This window comes from Etheostoma spectabile, chromosome 17 (assembly GCF_008692095.1).
Source record: "Etheostoma spectabile isolate EspeVRDwgs_2016 chromosome 17, UIUC_Espe_1.0, whole genome shotgun sequence".
NCBI lineage: Eukaryota > Metazoa > Chordata > Actinopteri > Perciformes > Percidae > Etheostoma > Etheostoma spectabile.
Window position 1 is genome coordinate 17,257,161 of NC_045749.1, and position 16,992 is coordinate 17,274,152.

Below are 16,992 nucleotides of genomic sequence, written 5' to 3' on the forward strand. Positions count from 1 at the left end.
TTTTTGACAAAAAAATTAAATACTGTTCAACATTTGAACAAGTCACCCGCATCATTATCTGTCTATCCTTTTTTTTTTTTTTTTAGTTCTAGGATTACAAAAAAAAAATACAGGGCATATCCACATGCATTGTGTATAATTAGGAAATTTCTGACACTGTAAATGTCAGTGAAGCTCTTGTTTATTAGTTTTATAAGTTGCATAAAAGAAAGCGCTCTTAATTTGAACTTCTAAAACAGTAATTATGACAGAGATCTACAACAAACAGTATATAAAACCGTTTTTATAGATATATACATTAGATTAGGTAGATTACATAAAAAGTACTAATGTCCTGGTTGAGATCACCATGTACAACTGAAGCCTGTCAGGAGGTGGTGACACATTAAAAGTGACATCCAACACAGATGGATAAACAGAACGGAAGCACTGACCTTATTTCATTGTCATACCATTCCAACAGATCATCAAAAATCCCCTTTCAAACTCAAAATTAACATTCCACATCTAACTGGAAGCATTTTAGCCCAACCTCATGTTACTTTGGTGAAGAATGATTATTTCAATCATGTCACTGTAAAGTTACATTTCAGAAAAGAAGAACAGTTGGATTGGGCAGTAGCATCCTACTGGAGTTCCCACCCCATTATTCCCACACCACGGTTGGCTGCCTCAGATATCTTCCATTGCTTTGATGATAATGTTCTTCGGCAAGCCACTGAAGCAACAACCATCTCCCAGTGTGGCACAGTGCAAGGCTGCGCTGCACTGCGCTCTAATGTTTTGGCCTTATATTCGGCCACATTTAACACAGACACTTGGAGCAAAATAGACACTAAAGTCTGCCATGAACTAAGAGAAGAATATAGATGTGTCATATGAGATAGGAAGAGTGTAACTATAATTGCACAACAATGAGATGATATAAAAAAGGTGTTACTCACCTCCCCCTCCTCCCAGAAGACTGGAGTTTGCTGAAAAGAGAAAAAAAACAAAAAACAATTCAGTAAAAACTTCAAAGATTAATTAGATCAGATTATGTTATAGAGTCAGCAACATTTGGACATTAAAGTTCTCATTTTACAACCACAAATGTGATTTTTCAGAAACACACCTATTCAATCTAAGCTCTTATATATCAAATAAAATGTGTCATTTATATCATCTCCTGAACAGAACTACAACTGACAAATTTCACTGAGATTGAGAACAGAACAGAAGAATTCATGAAAACATTCGGTATATTTTAGAGAGAAAAACCAGTTAGTATAAAGTGCCAAGATAAGCCTGAAATTGGCTTAAATGATTGCATGTTACATATTTTTCTCAGTTAAACCTGCAATCACACATTTGAATAGCTGCAACTGGCAATGCAAGATTTAGCATTTCTAATGGTAGCTTCCAAAAAACACCACAGGTATCCAAAGGTAACAAGCCACAACAATGTCATCCAATAGTTTGTTTATCACATCTCCAATAGACACCAGTGAGCATTGTGTGTGCACCGTTTTTCTTTGAATACTAACTTTGGCAACAAACATGTGATTCAGTCAGCAACCAGTTGCGCTTTATCAAAAGCAATTAACAGTGGCCAGAAGTTTGTGACAGTTGTATCTACTGCACAAGTTCAAATTTTCATGCATCCACAGCTATTCATTCTAGCATCTTTTTGGGCCCTCCTCAAATGAGGGCCCTGGGTACTCAGTCCCCTTTTTGCCCCCAGTCCGACGCCCCTGGACATGAGCTGAGAGGAGCTCTTCAGCACAAGACTTATGATCTCAAAGAGTGAGGCTTCGTTCCCACATGTGATCTGTACAGTAGAACACCCTCAGAGTAAAGCCTCGCTCACTGTTATTCTCTTGTCAGCTTTAAGACAGTTGAGTTCACAAACACGTATAGCATTACTTAGCCCTGTGTTGTGCATGTGAATCTATAACAAATGTAGTTTACTGCTTCAAGAGAAGGTGACATCAGCTAACTAAGTGGAGAGTGTATCATTTAACAGGAATCTGTCTGTCAGTTGGAGACATCTGTTGCACATTAAAGGAGAAAGATTTGAAGGGATTTAAAGTACAGCTATTAATCGGGGTGTTACTGAAAGTAGGTAGCCGATGTGTTTGAAGTGTAGTTCATCCAGCGGGCATTGGAAGAATCATACACTGCAACATGCCTTTAATGATCTTCAGTTCAAGCTACAGAATTGGCTATCATTAGCAGTGAACATTGCCCCATTAAAAGCTTATTATTTCTAAAAAAGGAAGAAAAAAAAAAACATTTTAGTACAAAAGCAACAGATAATGAGCATGTGGTATAAGGGAGAGCTTTCCAATCATAGTACAATCCTGATTAAATATATGATGGAGACTGCTGGAGCTCACTCAGTTTACACACCTTTCTGTTACACCATTATGGCTTTGCATTGTTTGCATTTGAGCACCACACATAAGTGGGCAACAGAACAAAGAAAGCTCTCCCACTGCAGAATTTCTTTCATCAAAAGGGCTTTTTGTGTGTGTGTGTGGGTGTGTGTGTGTGTGTGTGTGTGTACACACACACAGGGATGTACTGACAATCCACTGTCATGTTTACAATAGCACCTTTCCAGGTTTTTCTGTGATGAAAAAGATGCTCATGCTCTCCCAGTCTTTGTTTAGCTCTGGAATCTATCAGCTATCAACAACAAGCACACAACTCAAACGTGCTTTTCCAGAAACGGAAATGTTCTGTTCATATTTAAAAAAGCATGGATAAATGTAGTTAAATGCTTTATTATCAAAGATACCTTTAAATGCTTAGAAAATGTACAGTATATGTCATCTTCTCTATGTTATGATGTAAATGTTTTAAGCGGGTTGTTACAAGATCAGTACAATGAAAGGAACAGTTCCAGTGCCAGTTAAAGGGAAGCTAATAGTATGCTAGTTTTCAGCCAAGTCTATCATCATTGTCTTGTCTCCTGGGGAGTCTTCCTATTTCTGAGCTATTAAAACACTGGGGTTTAATTACCTGACATTATGGAAATGCATAACTGAGGGGGGTGCTTCATTTACTCCACACCTAATCAGAGATTGGAGATGTGGTTGCTAATCAGTCTGACACAACTCTTCTGTTTTGTGTATGTGTGTTAGGTGCGGTAGTGGCAGTAGTGAACGGGGGTAGTCTGGGGGTTGAGATGTTAGGTGCTTTCAAACCGCGTGCGACTTGACCATGTGTGATCATGGCAATAGCCCACTGAGAGAAGTGCGTTCAACAGCCATCTCGTCTCTGCCGTGGGTATGATGAATATGGAAGTAGGGAGGGATAAAAAAAAAAAAGAAGAAGAAAAAAAAAAAGAAAAGAAAAAAAGCTTTTACATGCCTTTTCATTTCCCCTCTCTCAGCATCCTCTAGCTTTAATCACAATGTCATGAAACATGTTTTGGCAGTTTCTTAAAAGCATACTGGAGCTGCTTATGCACACAAAATATCTGTAACCTACAGACTCAGTGAGCTTAGCCCACAGCGATATATCAAGGAAGACATTAAAATCCCAAAGTGGATGGGGACTTGCTTTAACAACCCGTCTTCAAGTACGGGACAAATAAGAAGCAGCTGGTCGAGAAGCTAACCTACAGCAGCACAGAGAGCTGGCCCCCTCACTCTTGGCAGCAAAGGCTATGAGCTTGTGTCTCATTCAGTATGTCTTGCCTGAGAAGTACTTCAATTATACTGAGTGAAAATCAAAACAGAAATCCATATTTGGCCACATCCACCCCATAATGCATATTTTATAGAGTGTGTATTAATTATAAACTAGCTCTCCTTGCTGTTTGTGCCTGCCCTGGGCTAAGTCTGGCTATCTTGTGGTGGATCAACACATTTCTGCCTTTAGGGAAGCAGTGGGAGAGCCAACAATTAGTATTATCAGAAGACCATTATCTGTCTCTTCTACAGTGGCTAAGCACATACATGTGGAGTTGTCTCTTTGAATGCATGCTTAACAGGTTTTTGATTTTGTTGTCCTCTCTGTGTCCACCAGTGTGTGCCTCCCTTGAGAATTTCATTCATGTTTCTTCAAGGACAGAATAGATAACATTTTCCATGTCCACTACAAGGTTTCCATCACATTAGACAAAATACTGCAGTAATCTGTTAGCTTAAATATTTCAGAGAACCTGAATATTTCTTGTCGTGACCCAGTTAATGAGGGAAAGAGTGAAGCAAAAGCAGTAGGCTATGACTTGGAGTTGGTCAGGAGTGTTGCTGAGAGTCGTCCCAGTAGTAACCACAACATTGGTCATAAATCTCAGTGGAAGGGCTCCCCAGACTGCCTGGAGATGGCAGGTCATTAGGAACTGCTAGTTCACGGCATTAGGCTGGCCCATCAAACACATGCTTGAACTGTCACTGTGGGAGTACCCACTTCCTGTCTGCCCTTTGAACTCTTAACCCCCACAGCAACCACATTTATTCCTCAGCCAATGACAATGCAGTGGAGCCGCTGCGGTGGATTTTCACAGCAAGAAAATATTGATAACAGAACCTGAGCCAGAGTGTGACAGGCACACTTTATGGGTAGTGGCACTGCCTCAAGAAGCCAGCACAGACACAAACACAGGAATGGTAAAACCACCCTCTTGTCTCAGTGTGTCCGTATATTTGCAAAGCATTCATAAAAATGGCTAATGTGCACTTCAGTGTGCGAGTCCTGTGTGTGCAGAGGGCAGTGAGGCATGAATCTGGGTTGTGTGTTTTGGTGTCGTCAGCAGAGCCCTAGATCATGCAGTTAAATGGGAAGTGCTAGTGCATAACCACAAAAGGCAGTAAACTGATTCACTGTCTACCTTCTGGTCTCTGCCACCTTAACTGAACCCTTTAAATATGCTCCATCGAATACAAACTCACCTTATCCTTACCAGCCCCTCGCACACATTCAATAAGCTCAGAGGTTAATAGTGTACTCTGCTGTGACTCTGGGATAGAAGGTGGGGTACTGAAACTAATAAAAAAAAGTTTTATGGTTCCAGTTGCCTGCTCTGTTGCAAATAGATGAGTCAAAAAAATATCGGTGCAATTTTTCAAAGCAACCAGAGCGGCCACTGCAATATAAAGCTACCGGCCTATCTGTGTCTGCAAATATTACAGGATTCTTTTCCGTATTTGAGTCATATTAACTGTGATAGGGACGATCTTTGCTGAGTTCTGTATCAATAGCATGTTGCTATAGATTTCAAAATAACTCACCACCACTTTTAAGGCACATCCTACCGGTCCACAATTAAGGAATTCTGATTTTAGCAAATGTGATTCCAAACACAAACTGCCCCACATAACGGTGCAAACTAGGTCAATCAAGCTGCTCTTTTTAACCAGGAGTCATATTTTTTTCTCCATTCTTCTGCTGTAATTAGAAATCATATTCACAGCTAATTGGATGGCCACAAATTAGCATCTACAACACAATGAACTACAGATGCAAGGTCTAAAATAATGAAGAAATTCGTTCAGAGAAACAAAAAAAACAATCATTTGTGGACTTGGTTGACACTTAGATGGTCATTAGACGTTCCTCTTCATAGTGTTCTGATGTTTAACATGACAGCTCTGAATGTTGATGTTCAAAGAGTCAGTGGAGTGAAGGAAAATTCTTTTTGAGTGAAATAATGTGCTGCTCACACAGCACACATACACTTTTCCACTCCACCAGCCTTCCTAACAAGCACCACACACCCACACACGTACACACGAGCAGAGCCAACAGTGGCATTAGCACATATACTGCACGTTACATGAAGCCTCAAAACAAATATCTGACTGACATATTAATAGGTATCCATAAATAAAAGCGGTTTACACTAAGATAATACCTCCTGCTCATATGACCGCTCATACTGTATGTCAATCTATGATGCTAATGATTTAAATATCCTCCTTGTTTTTCTCTCTCCATACAAACGTGATTTGTATCCCATTGGATCAATGCAATAAAGTGGGCACCTTTAACTCTCATGCACTGCATTTAACCTGGATGTATTATTGGCAACACCAGGGACAGTTGTTTTGTTACACACCCACACACCCACACACACACACACACACACACATCAAACACACACACACACACACACACACACACCACACACACAACACACACACACAACACAACACACACACACACCCACACACAATATACATATATATATACACACACACACACACACACACACATACATATACACAGATATATACATATATACACTACACATACGCAGTATATCACTGTATATATACATTTATACACCATACTTTATATGTGCATGTGTATTTATATATTGTTTATGTACAGTATATATCTACACTGTATATACACACACATACATATATACCATATATTTTTGCACATATATACATACATATACATACATATATACATAACACATATACATATAATACATACACACCTATGTATATACAACACATATTACACACACACATATATACACACACACACACAACAACTAGTCATACTAACTTAACACACACACACACACACACAAACACACACACACTATATACACACACCAGACACACACACACACATATCTATATACCATATACATATACACATATAATATACATCATATACACATATATATATACCACACTATATATACATATATATATATAGATATAATACACATACAACGTATACACATTCACATATACACATGCACATATATCACACACACACACACATTATACCATGCACATTACACACTGCACATGTACAACACAGCACATGTACACACACCACATGCACACCCACACACGTACACACACACACATTTACCACATGCACTAGTACACACACACACACCAACACAACACACACACATATGTACACAACCACAACACACACACACACAAAACAATTACACAACACACACACAACACACAGATACAGGTACACAACACACACACACACACACACACACACACACACACACACACACACACCACACACACACACACACACACACACAACAAACCCAACACCATGTTATATCTTATTTGAGGCACATTAAAAATGCATGCTACACCACACACGCTGCCTCGTCTGATGATACTGGTTGGCATTTTTGTTCTTTATTGCTTCTAGTATTCCCTGAGGAGCCTGACTGAGCCAGACAAACTTGTGGTAGAGATGGCACGATCCCAGCAGCATATTGACACACAAAAAAGGCTAAAGCCTGGCTCGTGCTTTAGTCAAAATTATGCAATTGTAGCTGAAACACATACAGTACGCAAGGTTGTACTCCACACAAGAGTGTGCAATGCGGACAAGTTATTAACACATAACCTAACAAAGCATTACGGTCAAAGTATTTACTGACATGTTAACCACAAGCAATTGACATCACTGAAGTAGCAGGTTTCATTGTTGAGTGGAATGCTAAAAAATATCAATTCTGATATGATAGCTTGTGCACATCAAGTTAACCTGTTTGAATATTTTATGTCTCCACCTAACAAACTGAATTTTGCATCATAGGTAAAAGGGTGGGTTTGTGGCAAAAAGAAGCGTTGCATTTGGCCTACGTACACAGTGTCTGCAGTGTGGGTAGGCAAACTTGTTGAATGTTTCTAAAACAGCATCAAGGGGCACTGTTCAACTCTGACGTTTGCATATTTTGGTTTAATTGCAGAGAATTGTGTTAGTTTTAATCAATGCTAACTGCTTGTTTTGAAAAACCTTAGAAGCTGTGTCTGCCTCTAATGTGAAACACAAATTAAATTGAATTTAGAGTATACTGGCAGCTTTATATCCCCTTTCTCCCACACCAGCTTACAGTAAATTACAGAGTTTTTCCTGAGTTGTAGAATTTTAGGAGGACCTTGTTGCAGACCTTGTTTTCCGTTCATTGGGTTGTTATATTAAGTTGATTTGGTGCCTGTAACATCAAGCATGTCTCATTTCTCATGTGTATTGATACTCTGTCAGCGTTCAGCATAAACAAAATTTCCATTAAGTCAGATGATGGGTTGAACTTTCAGCTGCTCTGTAGTATTTGCATTTCAAGCTATTAAAAGCTAATCTGGCTCACACATGTAGTCCATTGCTGTGGGATTCCTTGGTTACTTTCAATAGGTGCATACAACTGTTCATGTGTTACTATACCAACCCCTCAGCCACGTGGATTTGTTGCATTCGTGTCACTAGCTTTGGAAGAGACACCAAGGCTCAAATGTTCAAATCACTGCAATAACAAAGATGTGAATTCTATTTTAAGTTGGATTTATTTTTGAAATACTCATTACAATATCAGGCGATCGTAGGTTGCTTCTTAAACCTATTCAAATTCTTAACAGCACTTGTCATATGCTGTTGATGGCGGAAATTATGTTTTTTTTGCAGCTTCTCTTTGGAACTATAGCAGTAGTGTTATGATGTCTGAATGTATCAATGTGACAACAGGGTGGTGTCACAGTGATTAATCCCTTTCCTCTGCAGGCTTGTCACCTTCATAACAAAGCAACAATACCAGATGCCAAAGCCAGCCCACACGTCTATTGTTATAATTACCTGACCTTCAAATCCACATTAATGAGCCCAGGATGATCCCATTCTCTTTCATCATTTGGCTTCCGAGCCCTCCTCTTATCTAACAAGGTCACCTTTCACAACACTGCTTCTCCCTGAAATACACATCCCCCTCATAAATATACATCTACCTGCATCTGCTCAACCCCCAATCCTAAGAAGGGAGCTTGGAGAATTTACTTGGAAATAAAGCTGTAGGTGGGCTCTGCAAAGCGCAAGTTTTTATTTCCTCTGAAGTTAACACCAAGGAAAAGTCAATGCCACCAAAGTGAGACACAGAAAACAACTTTCTAACGATTGAAGTGTTACTTAATAATTGTTTTTAACACTAAAGACACAGCCTGTGAACATGAACGAGAAAGACTCTCTGAAGGCACAATGCAGGGGAGCAGCGGAGAGAGAGCAGGGTTCATTAGATAAAGTTGTTTGGATGCATTCCCACTATATTAATCACAAAGGCACTGTGGTTGTTGAAACAGAAAAAATTCGGGGGTTTGTAAGAATCCACAAGCGCAATCTCGGATAATCACATTTAATTATTCATTTGCTAATTTGGAAAAGGTTAAACTGAGTTTCACATGATATTAATACTAAACACAATATCTAACAACGTCAACCATGATATTAACTAATGTCTAGTAAAGATAGTAAAGTGCAACACATATCCACATTAATACTCAAATGAAAGTACACAAATTAAACCAATTAATGATGCATGTAAATGTTTGCAGAGACATATTCTCACATACCTTAATGTATGTTTTGACACATCTCAGCACACCTCATTGCTCACAGGCCTTAGGCGATCCCATAGAACACTATGAATACACTAAATAAAATCCACAAAGAAATTAAGCCAGGCTAGTTATTTAACATTAAACTGTACATTGGCCAACATGTAGATTAAATATACATGTTATATAACACAGCAGGATATTTTGACTGATTTTCACCAACTCTATGCATGTGTGCCAACTTTGAAGAGGCACCATCATTTTCTGGTTGAGATGAAATAGGTTATCTGCAAACTTCACAGGGCTCTGGCAGGATTTGGGCCAGCAGTTGCATATTATGGATTTATCCAGTCCCATTTCTGGATTTATCAGCCTCACGTTAATGCAGCCTCTTCATTACTGGCGATCAAGCCTGTTGGAATGGTTAAGGCCTGCATGGCTCTTCAGGGCATTCACAGTCCACTACCCCCAGCTAGGTACCCGCTAGGCTGCCAGACAGTTCCCCTCACTATATCCAAAATAACATGGTTGAGATTCCTCCACACGGAAGAGCCAGGACAGCATTAAATTGGAGATTCTCAGCTACTGAAGTGTGGATTTTGAATCAACTTCCTTACATATCACTGCTTTCTCTTTGCAAAAATAGAAGTCTATAAATGAGGGCATTGCCCTTGATAGCCAGGCCACGGTACATACACTCAGAATTAGACTCCATATATCTTAAGTGCAGAACATTGCATTAGGAAGAGTGCATTGTTTTTTTAACACTAAATGTATTTTAACTTCTCTTACTTCCTTAGCAAAATGCACTTAACCGGCACTTAAGAGAATCCATTCCCTACCAGTGTCTATTTGATCACAGCGGTGTAAGTGTTGAGGTGTTGTGTGAAGAGAGCTCTGGCTCCAGAAGTACTCAGTTTATGTCACACAGACTCATCTCCCTCGAGTGCCAACAGCAATCAGGACGGAGCAACTCAATCATAAGTCCAGAAAAGATGTGCCATATTATGCAAGTTATCATGGTGAAAAAACATTTCCACAAAGACCTCCTTTTTTTGCTTATTGAGCATGGGGGCTAAAATGAATTGTGTTTTAATTAAAAAGAGGCAGTTTATCAAAACTAGTCTCACATTGCCAGACCTCTCTCTACAGTGCTGTGTCAGCGCTGGAGTACAGTCTGGCTACACCGCCCATCTATTCTGGGACAGAGGGAAAAAAACAACACTGTGGCTTGTTTGTATTTCTTTAAATCAATCACAACCGTCCTGGGTGTTGGTAAGCCCCAATAGCGGAGAAAGCAAGACGGTAGGGATGATGTCAGGCTTTATACCAGCAATGCACATCCGCTGAGCCAGACAAATGTTGTACTTCTACAGCTTCTATGTACATTTTGTTTTGTAGAACAATAATGGACACACTAGGGGAGACCCACTGACTCAGTAAAGCACAATGACAGACAACAATCCTAAAGTATATAACACATAACTGACTATAAACTAAATTATAAATTGACATAGTGCTGCATAGTAAGGTTTAAACTTAAAGCAACTGCAAATACATCAGACAGTCATTCATTTTGCCTAAAAACAGAGCACTGAAACTGACACTCCTAAATCAAATGTAGCAGAATCTGAATAAAGACAAGTCAGCTCAGTCTACTGAAATACATGATTAGCCAGTCCTTGGATGAGAGATGATCTCATAAATAATCAGACCTGTATTAACATTAATAGTGCATTGTAATGGTTTCATCATAATGGGAGGCATTTACTTTGAGATAGCTGTTTATTTCCCATATTTTGAGATGCAAAACGGTTTATATTTCCATAACAAAGATAATGTCTACCATTGTACCAGGTCCACTCAGATGTCCCAACCACAGGCCATGTTTTGAAGAGAACAGAAACATTGTAGTTCTACGAATAGGCTTTTAAATGCAAGGAGCTGTTATTACCCTGCCCTACAATCATTATAGCTCAAAAACTGAGAGACTGGACTGAAAACCGTGCCTTAATGTCCCAATCTGTTATCTCCCTTTTAGATATTGTGAATATACTATTGCACTAAAAGCAAAAAGTGGTTTTCACCTCACAGCTCCTGCCTTTTGAACAACAGTGAAATTAACTTAGATACAGAAATGCCATGGTCTGCAACAATACTAGCGTAATAATGTTTTGAGCTTCTTTCTTTTGTAGTGCCTATGTATAACCGTGTTCACTGCAGTGCATCTTCAAACAAGCATCTGAAACACATTCACACAGAATCCCAACTGAATTTCCTGCTGACTTATCTAAGTATCTATCTGCAGCCTTTTGTTAAAATAAAACTAAAAGACAACCTGTTTAAATTGCTTATTTATACAGATTTAAAAAGGAACCATATGAAATAAAAACAATGGTGACACAATGAGAATTATACAATCAGACAGGCAGAGTGCTTTGTTCTTGTCACCAACTAAATCTAAGCTTGAAGAAAACAGGGAATTGGCTAGATGAATAAAGAAAAGAGTTCAATATTCGAGCTTTCTTTTAGCACTGTGGTTCTCGGTGTCCTGTTTTGATAATCATGTTTTGATGTCAACTCAAATGATACGATCCACTAGTCTGCTCAAATCAAATTTGTAGTTTACTGTACCTCTCATTGGTCGGAAAACATCCTGCCGAGCTTACGCTCATCCTGTTTTAGAATCACTCTTTGCTTTAGCATCTGGTCTCATGTCGTGCTTTTACCAACTCTTAATGATATTTAAACATCTCAATAGTACTTCTCTAACTCTGAATATTAGCCACAAAATAACGTGAATCCACATTTGCAAGAATAACTAAAATCATCCGTCAGACTCCTCAATCACCTGTTAAACTAGAAATATACTAGGCGTGACAAGGAATTTGCCAATTGCACATCATTTTTACTGGAAACAGCAGGCAAGCCTACCATAGCCCTTCTATACACATATTGGATTTTGCTCCAGAACTTGATGAGTTTGTCTTTTTTTTTGTATCAGAAAATGTTTCTCTTACGTACACAGGAGAATGATACACATAATCATCCACATCAAACTAAATAATTTGGCAGACGTGTTGCACACAGACACTGAAATAGTTATCTTGGGGGTATTTTAACTAGGAGAATAGATTGACAATGGTTATATCTCTCTAAATGATATTGCTGTCCTCCTGCTGAACTTTGCAGTACTGCTTAATTGCTGCCGTTAATTGGCTTGCCTCCAAGCTCTTTATTTCATTGCTGAACCCCAACACATGCACTTTAGCTGTCTTAATTTTGGGTTATGTATTGATAAACCCAAGATTTACACAAGATTTTCTCCCACTGATGTACTGATGAAAAGGACGTGCATGAACCATTGTGTGGAAAATAAATAAACTCCCATTGTGTGAATTTAGGGGATTCCTGCTGGTTTATAAAAAATAAAAAAAACTGTGAAAGCTACCAGTTTTCCCACCAGGAAGGTTTCAGTGAGGCTACCAGCACTGACAGATGACGGGAGTTTTCTCAGGAAGGGGCAGTAAAGGGCTCCAAAGTGTCCTTCCCAAATAGCACTATTTCAACAGTTCACATGTAATATTAGAGGTGAACAGCCAATGTATGTGGGTAAAAACGAGAAGCAAACCCTGCAGTACTTCTAGCCATACCAGGCCAGTTTTACACAAGACTGTCAGCTTTAGTGTTCCTGTGTTAGAGCCTCTACAATTGGAGGTGGGGCAGTGAACAGAGAGCGGCTTCACTCTGGCAGCTCCAAAACACCAATCAAACACTAAATCACGCCTGCACACTAGTAACATTGTGAGGGGCCTGTCACTTCTGGAGAGACAATTTGTGTTGGTTTTACACATGCTGAAGAAAATGAAGGGTTTTGAGGCAGAGAAACTGAGACTGAGAGGCTGTGAAGCTGACTGTAGAGCTAAATGTTAAAGGAGACAAAAATGCGGCGAGGAGGCACCCCTTGAAGATTTATTTAACTCACTACTCCTTATAATTCCTATTCCTTGCACTTAGTGTAATAGATGGAAAAGTGCCACGGTACGCGACGGGAAATCAGCAAACCAATCACCCTACATTAACACTCAATTTTAATAGCTTAGACTGGACATTTCATGAAGACCTAGCCCCAGTGTAAAATAATATAAAGCCACCCTTACGTCAGGCTAACAAAAACAAAAAAATCTCCTGCAGGTGGGAGCTTGGGAATGAAAAAAAAAAATCTGTATCTGTCCCGAAAAAGCAGCAGATACGGGAAAAGATGAAATAAAAGCTCCAGACAGCCTGCAAAGGAATTTTGCATGAAATCAAAAAAGAAGTGATAAAATAAAAGCTGAAAATAGTGTAGAGGATTTCTTTGTAATTCAGATTGGGAGGCCAAAAATGGAAGGAGAGAACCTGACAGAAGTAGAGGATTAGTTTTCATGATTGTCAGAGAAAAACTCCATGTGAGGAAAATACACTGTGCAAAGTCTTTGTCTCTTACAACTTACAAATGCTAAAAAAGACATCCTTTTGTCATCCGATGTAAAAACACCATACTCATTGTAAAACTGAAAGATCAGAAAAGGCAGTGACATTTACAGGCTGGTAAAGCTTTAAGATGGAAGCAGCATGGTATGATTATGGAATCCCAAAACTAACTTTTTGGTGGGCTGTGAGTCTCGGCAGCTATAAACACATGATCATAATAGCCAAGATTAGTACTTCTACCAGTTATTGCACCACTCTACCATATTCCAGTTTCCAATATAGCTGAAGAAGCAGTTTGATCATCAGAGTTGTTTTCTCACTAAATCAACCAGCTGTTGCAAAGACTGCTCTGAAAAGCAGTTATAGGGAACTTCAAATCTGGTGAAGTGGCAGTCTTAATAAGCTGAGTCCCTACAAAGAAATGAGCTTTGGAAATTTCATCCAAACAATAATGTCAGAGGGCAGACAGACCTTCCGTGTAACCACAGACTCAACTGCACAAGTCAACAAGACCTTTTCGTTGTCAGGCCCATTCAATAATACCTATAGTTACACAGACTGTTCCTAGCAAGAGGAGAAGGACTCAGCAGTAACCTTGCATCCCAAGGACACATCATTTGAAATGCATTGAATGCCACAGCACTGTGATATATCCTTTTTTCAGAATTAACCTCAGCTAGTCTTTCCTGTCACCATCCAATCAGGGAGTATGAGTAGGGACAGGTCCCAAGTCCCGACAAACAACACAGAGCACTTCTCGCTCCGCCTTTTGCATGTTTCCCTCGTAGGGCAAAACATGAAAGATTGTTTGAAAGATTTTACAGGCCAGCCAGACACATGTTTGACAAACAATCTAATTGTGAAACATTTGTTGAAAAAAACTGTTCTTTGGAAATGTGAAGGATGGAAATGTCTCTGTGACCTCTATTAGAGGCAGAGATCTATCTGTATTCCAAGGTTAGCTCAACCATGAGGCAGTCCAGTCGGCGAGCCAAAGGGCTCCTGTCCATGTGTCTCCAAATAGTAAATGTGAGTGCATTGTCGAGAAAAGGGAAAACTGAATCCACTGATGGCTAAATGCATACATGATTAAAATGCAATTCAGTTAGGAGGGTGAAATGGATGACTGACCTAAATGGAATAGGCAGCTGCACAGGTAGAGCGTCCCTGACTAAACTGGCATACATCATGGGGTTTTGATTTGTCTCAGTGTCATTGTTGGCACGATTTAAAAATCAGAAAAAAAGGTTAAGATGATGATTAGACCAAAGATGCAATTACTGTGCATGGATTTCACATTGTACATGAAGAATTCAGTCACAAACTGAAACCCCAAAACACTAACAAACTATTATAAGATTACTGAAAGCAGAGCCAACTTCTTCCAATCGTTTTAATTAAATGCCAAGCACGAGGCCTCTTTTTACAGCATAATAAACGGCCACAATGCTAATTTCGGATTTGACATTAGATTACTGTCTTTGAGCTTTCTGCCTGACTACCCTGAAAAATGTGACGCTGTCTCACAATTTCAAAGAAGAGAGACTTTGTGACTATTAATGAAAGTTCTAGTTACTGAGGAGCCACTAGTAAAGGACCAGTGCTAGGTCTCCAAGTGTTCATCTTTATGAAGTTAGTTTCAACCCTCCAACACATGTAATGGCTTATCTGTCTTTTTGCCTTTTGGAAACACAAAAGAAACACAATTTTAGACCCATTCAGAAAAACGATGACAAACCTGCATATTGGTGTAACACAGCAAAAGCATATGTTTTTTTTATTATTCAGATAATAAGGATAGATAATAAGTCAGGATATTTGACATTATATGCATATTTGACTGAAAAAAAAAACAATTGATCAAAATGATAGTTTAGAGGTGGAGCAATATGTATAAAACCTGTTTAAAAGTTTTTAATTGCATTCTTCGTATAATTCCCACCACAAGCATATATCCCGCTGAGTCATACTATGTCTCTCTGCAAAATGTACTTTATTCTTTGACTGCGACAGTTAAGACCTGGTAATGGTGTCCAGAGCACCTGTCAACTTGTCAAACAAAATAAACCCTTAATTTATGTGGCAAACGAGCATTATTTTGGCTACTGCAGGAACTGCTTGTTCAATCTTATTTATGAGTCATACAAGGGAAGTGCATGCCTCCAGCTCAGTGCCGCAGTGTGCAAAAGAGGATGTGGTTTAATCTTCACTTCCATCTTTTATGAGATCTTATGCAGGATGAAGCAGCATCGCTAAAACACAATGCAGGCCCTACCCACCCAGCTGCACATAGTTACGCAATCGATGCTGTGTGATAAAGTAAGATACACTAACCATGAGAGAGACTTCAGATGTCCCCCCCCCCCTGGACCAGCTGGCTCAGAGGTAGACAGAGCTAAACACCACAGTCAGTAGGCCTCAGAACCGCCACTGACACAATCCTTAGTCTTCAGTCAAAAGATTTGAAACTAAATTAATAGACAAATATACAGAACAATGGCGAAATTAAAATTAAATACAACACCAAATCCTCTGTTATCAATGACCTGACCAGAGATATCAAATTGGCCAAACATCTCAAAACAAAAAAAATCAAAGAGAAAAACTAATTTTAACAAAATAAAGTCAGTGGCAATGAGCTGGAAATTGAAAGAGGTCGACGTTTAAAATTGAGACCAAGAGAGGTACCAAATATTTCCAATATATATACCAGGCTTCACTACTTACACTGAGGACAAAAAGCTTCCTTTTTTATTAGGGGAAGAGAAAAACATGGCATGGCTAGCAGCTAAATATGTCTTCTCCTGCCACAATATAGGCAAAATAAGTAGAGAATTGTACATATTATAAGTTATTATTCTATTCTTACGTACCCTTTGAGGAACATGCACCAAATTTGTTTATCTGCAATTATATCATAATGATCCTGTTCACTTGTATTATTATATCTGATGTATTTACTCCTTGTTGCTGTTTATTTGTATGTTTGTTGTTATGCTTTAGCAACACAGTTGTATTTTTGCCATGCCAATGAACCAAACTGAAATTGAGAGAGAGAGAGAGAGAGAGAGAGAGAGAGAGAGAGAGAGAGAGAGAGAGAGAGAGAGAGAGAGAGAGAGAGAGAGAGAGAGAGAGAGAGAGCAAGAGCGAGAGCGAGAGCGAGAGCGAGCGAGAATTAGCATTAACTTGAGAACCAGATCAAATG

At 39.1% G+C, this 16,992-nt stretch overlaps 1 protein-coding gene across 6 annotated transcripts in view; it reads right to left on the reverse strand.

The window, feature by feature from the left end:
- The window catches only part of macrod2 (mono-ADP ribosylhydrolase 2), a 473,980-nt gene that overhangs the window by 348,088 nt on the left and 108,900 nt on the right, over nt 1–16,992 (reverse strand). For all 6 annotated transcript variants that reach the window (XM_032540524.1, XM_032540521.1, XM_032540523.1 and 3 more), the window contains exon 4: nt 945–974. In XM_032540524.1, the coding sequence (XP_032396415.1) occupies nt 945–974 (30 nt within the window). The remainder of the gene's footprint in view (nt 1–944; nt 975–16,992) is intronic.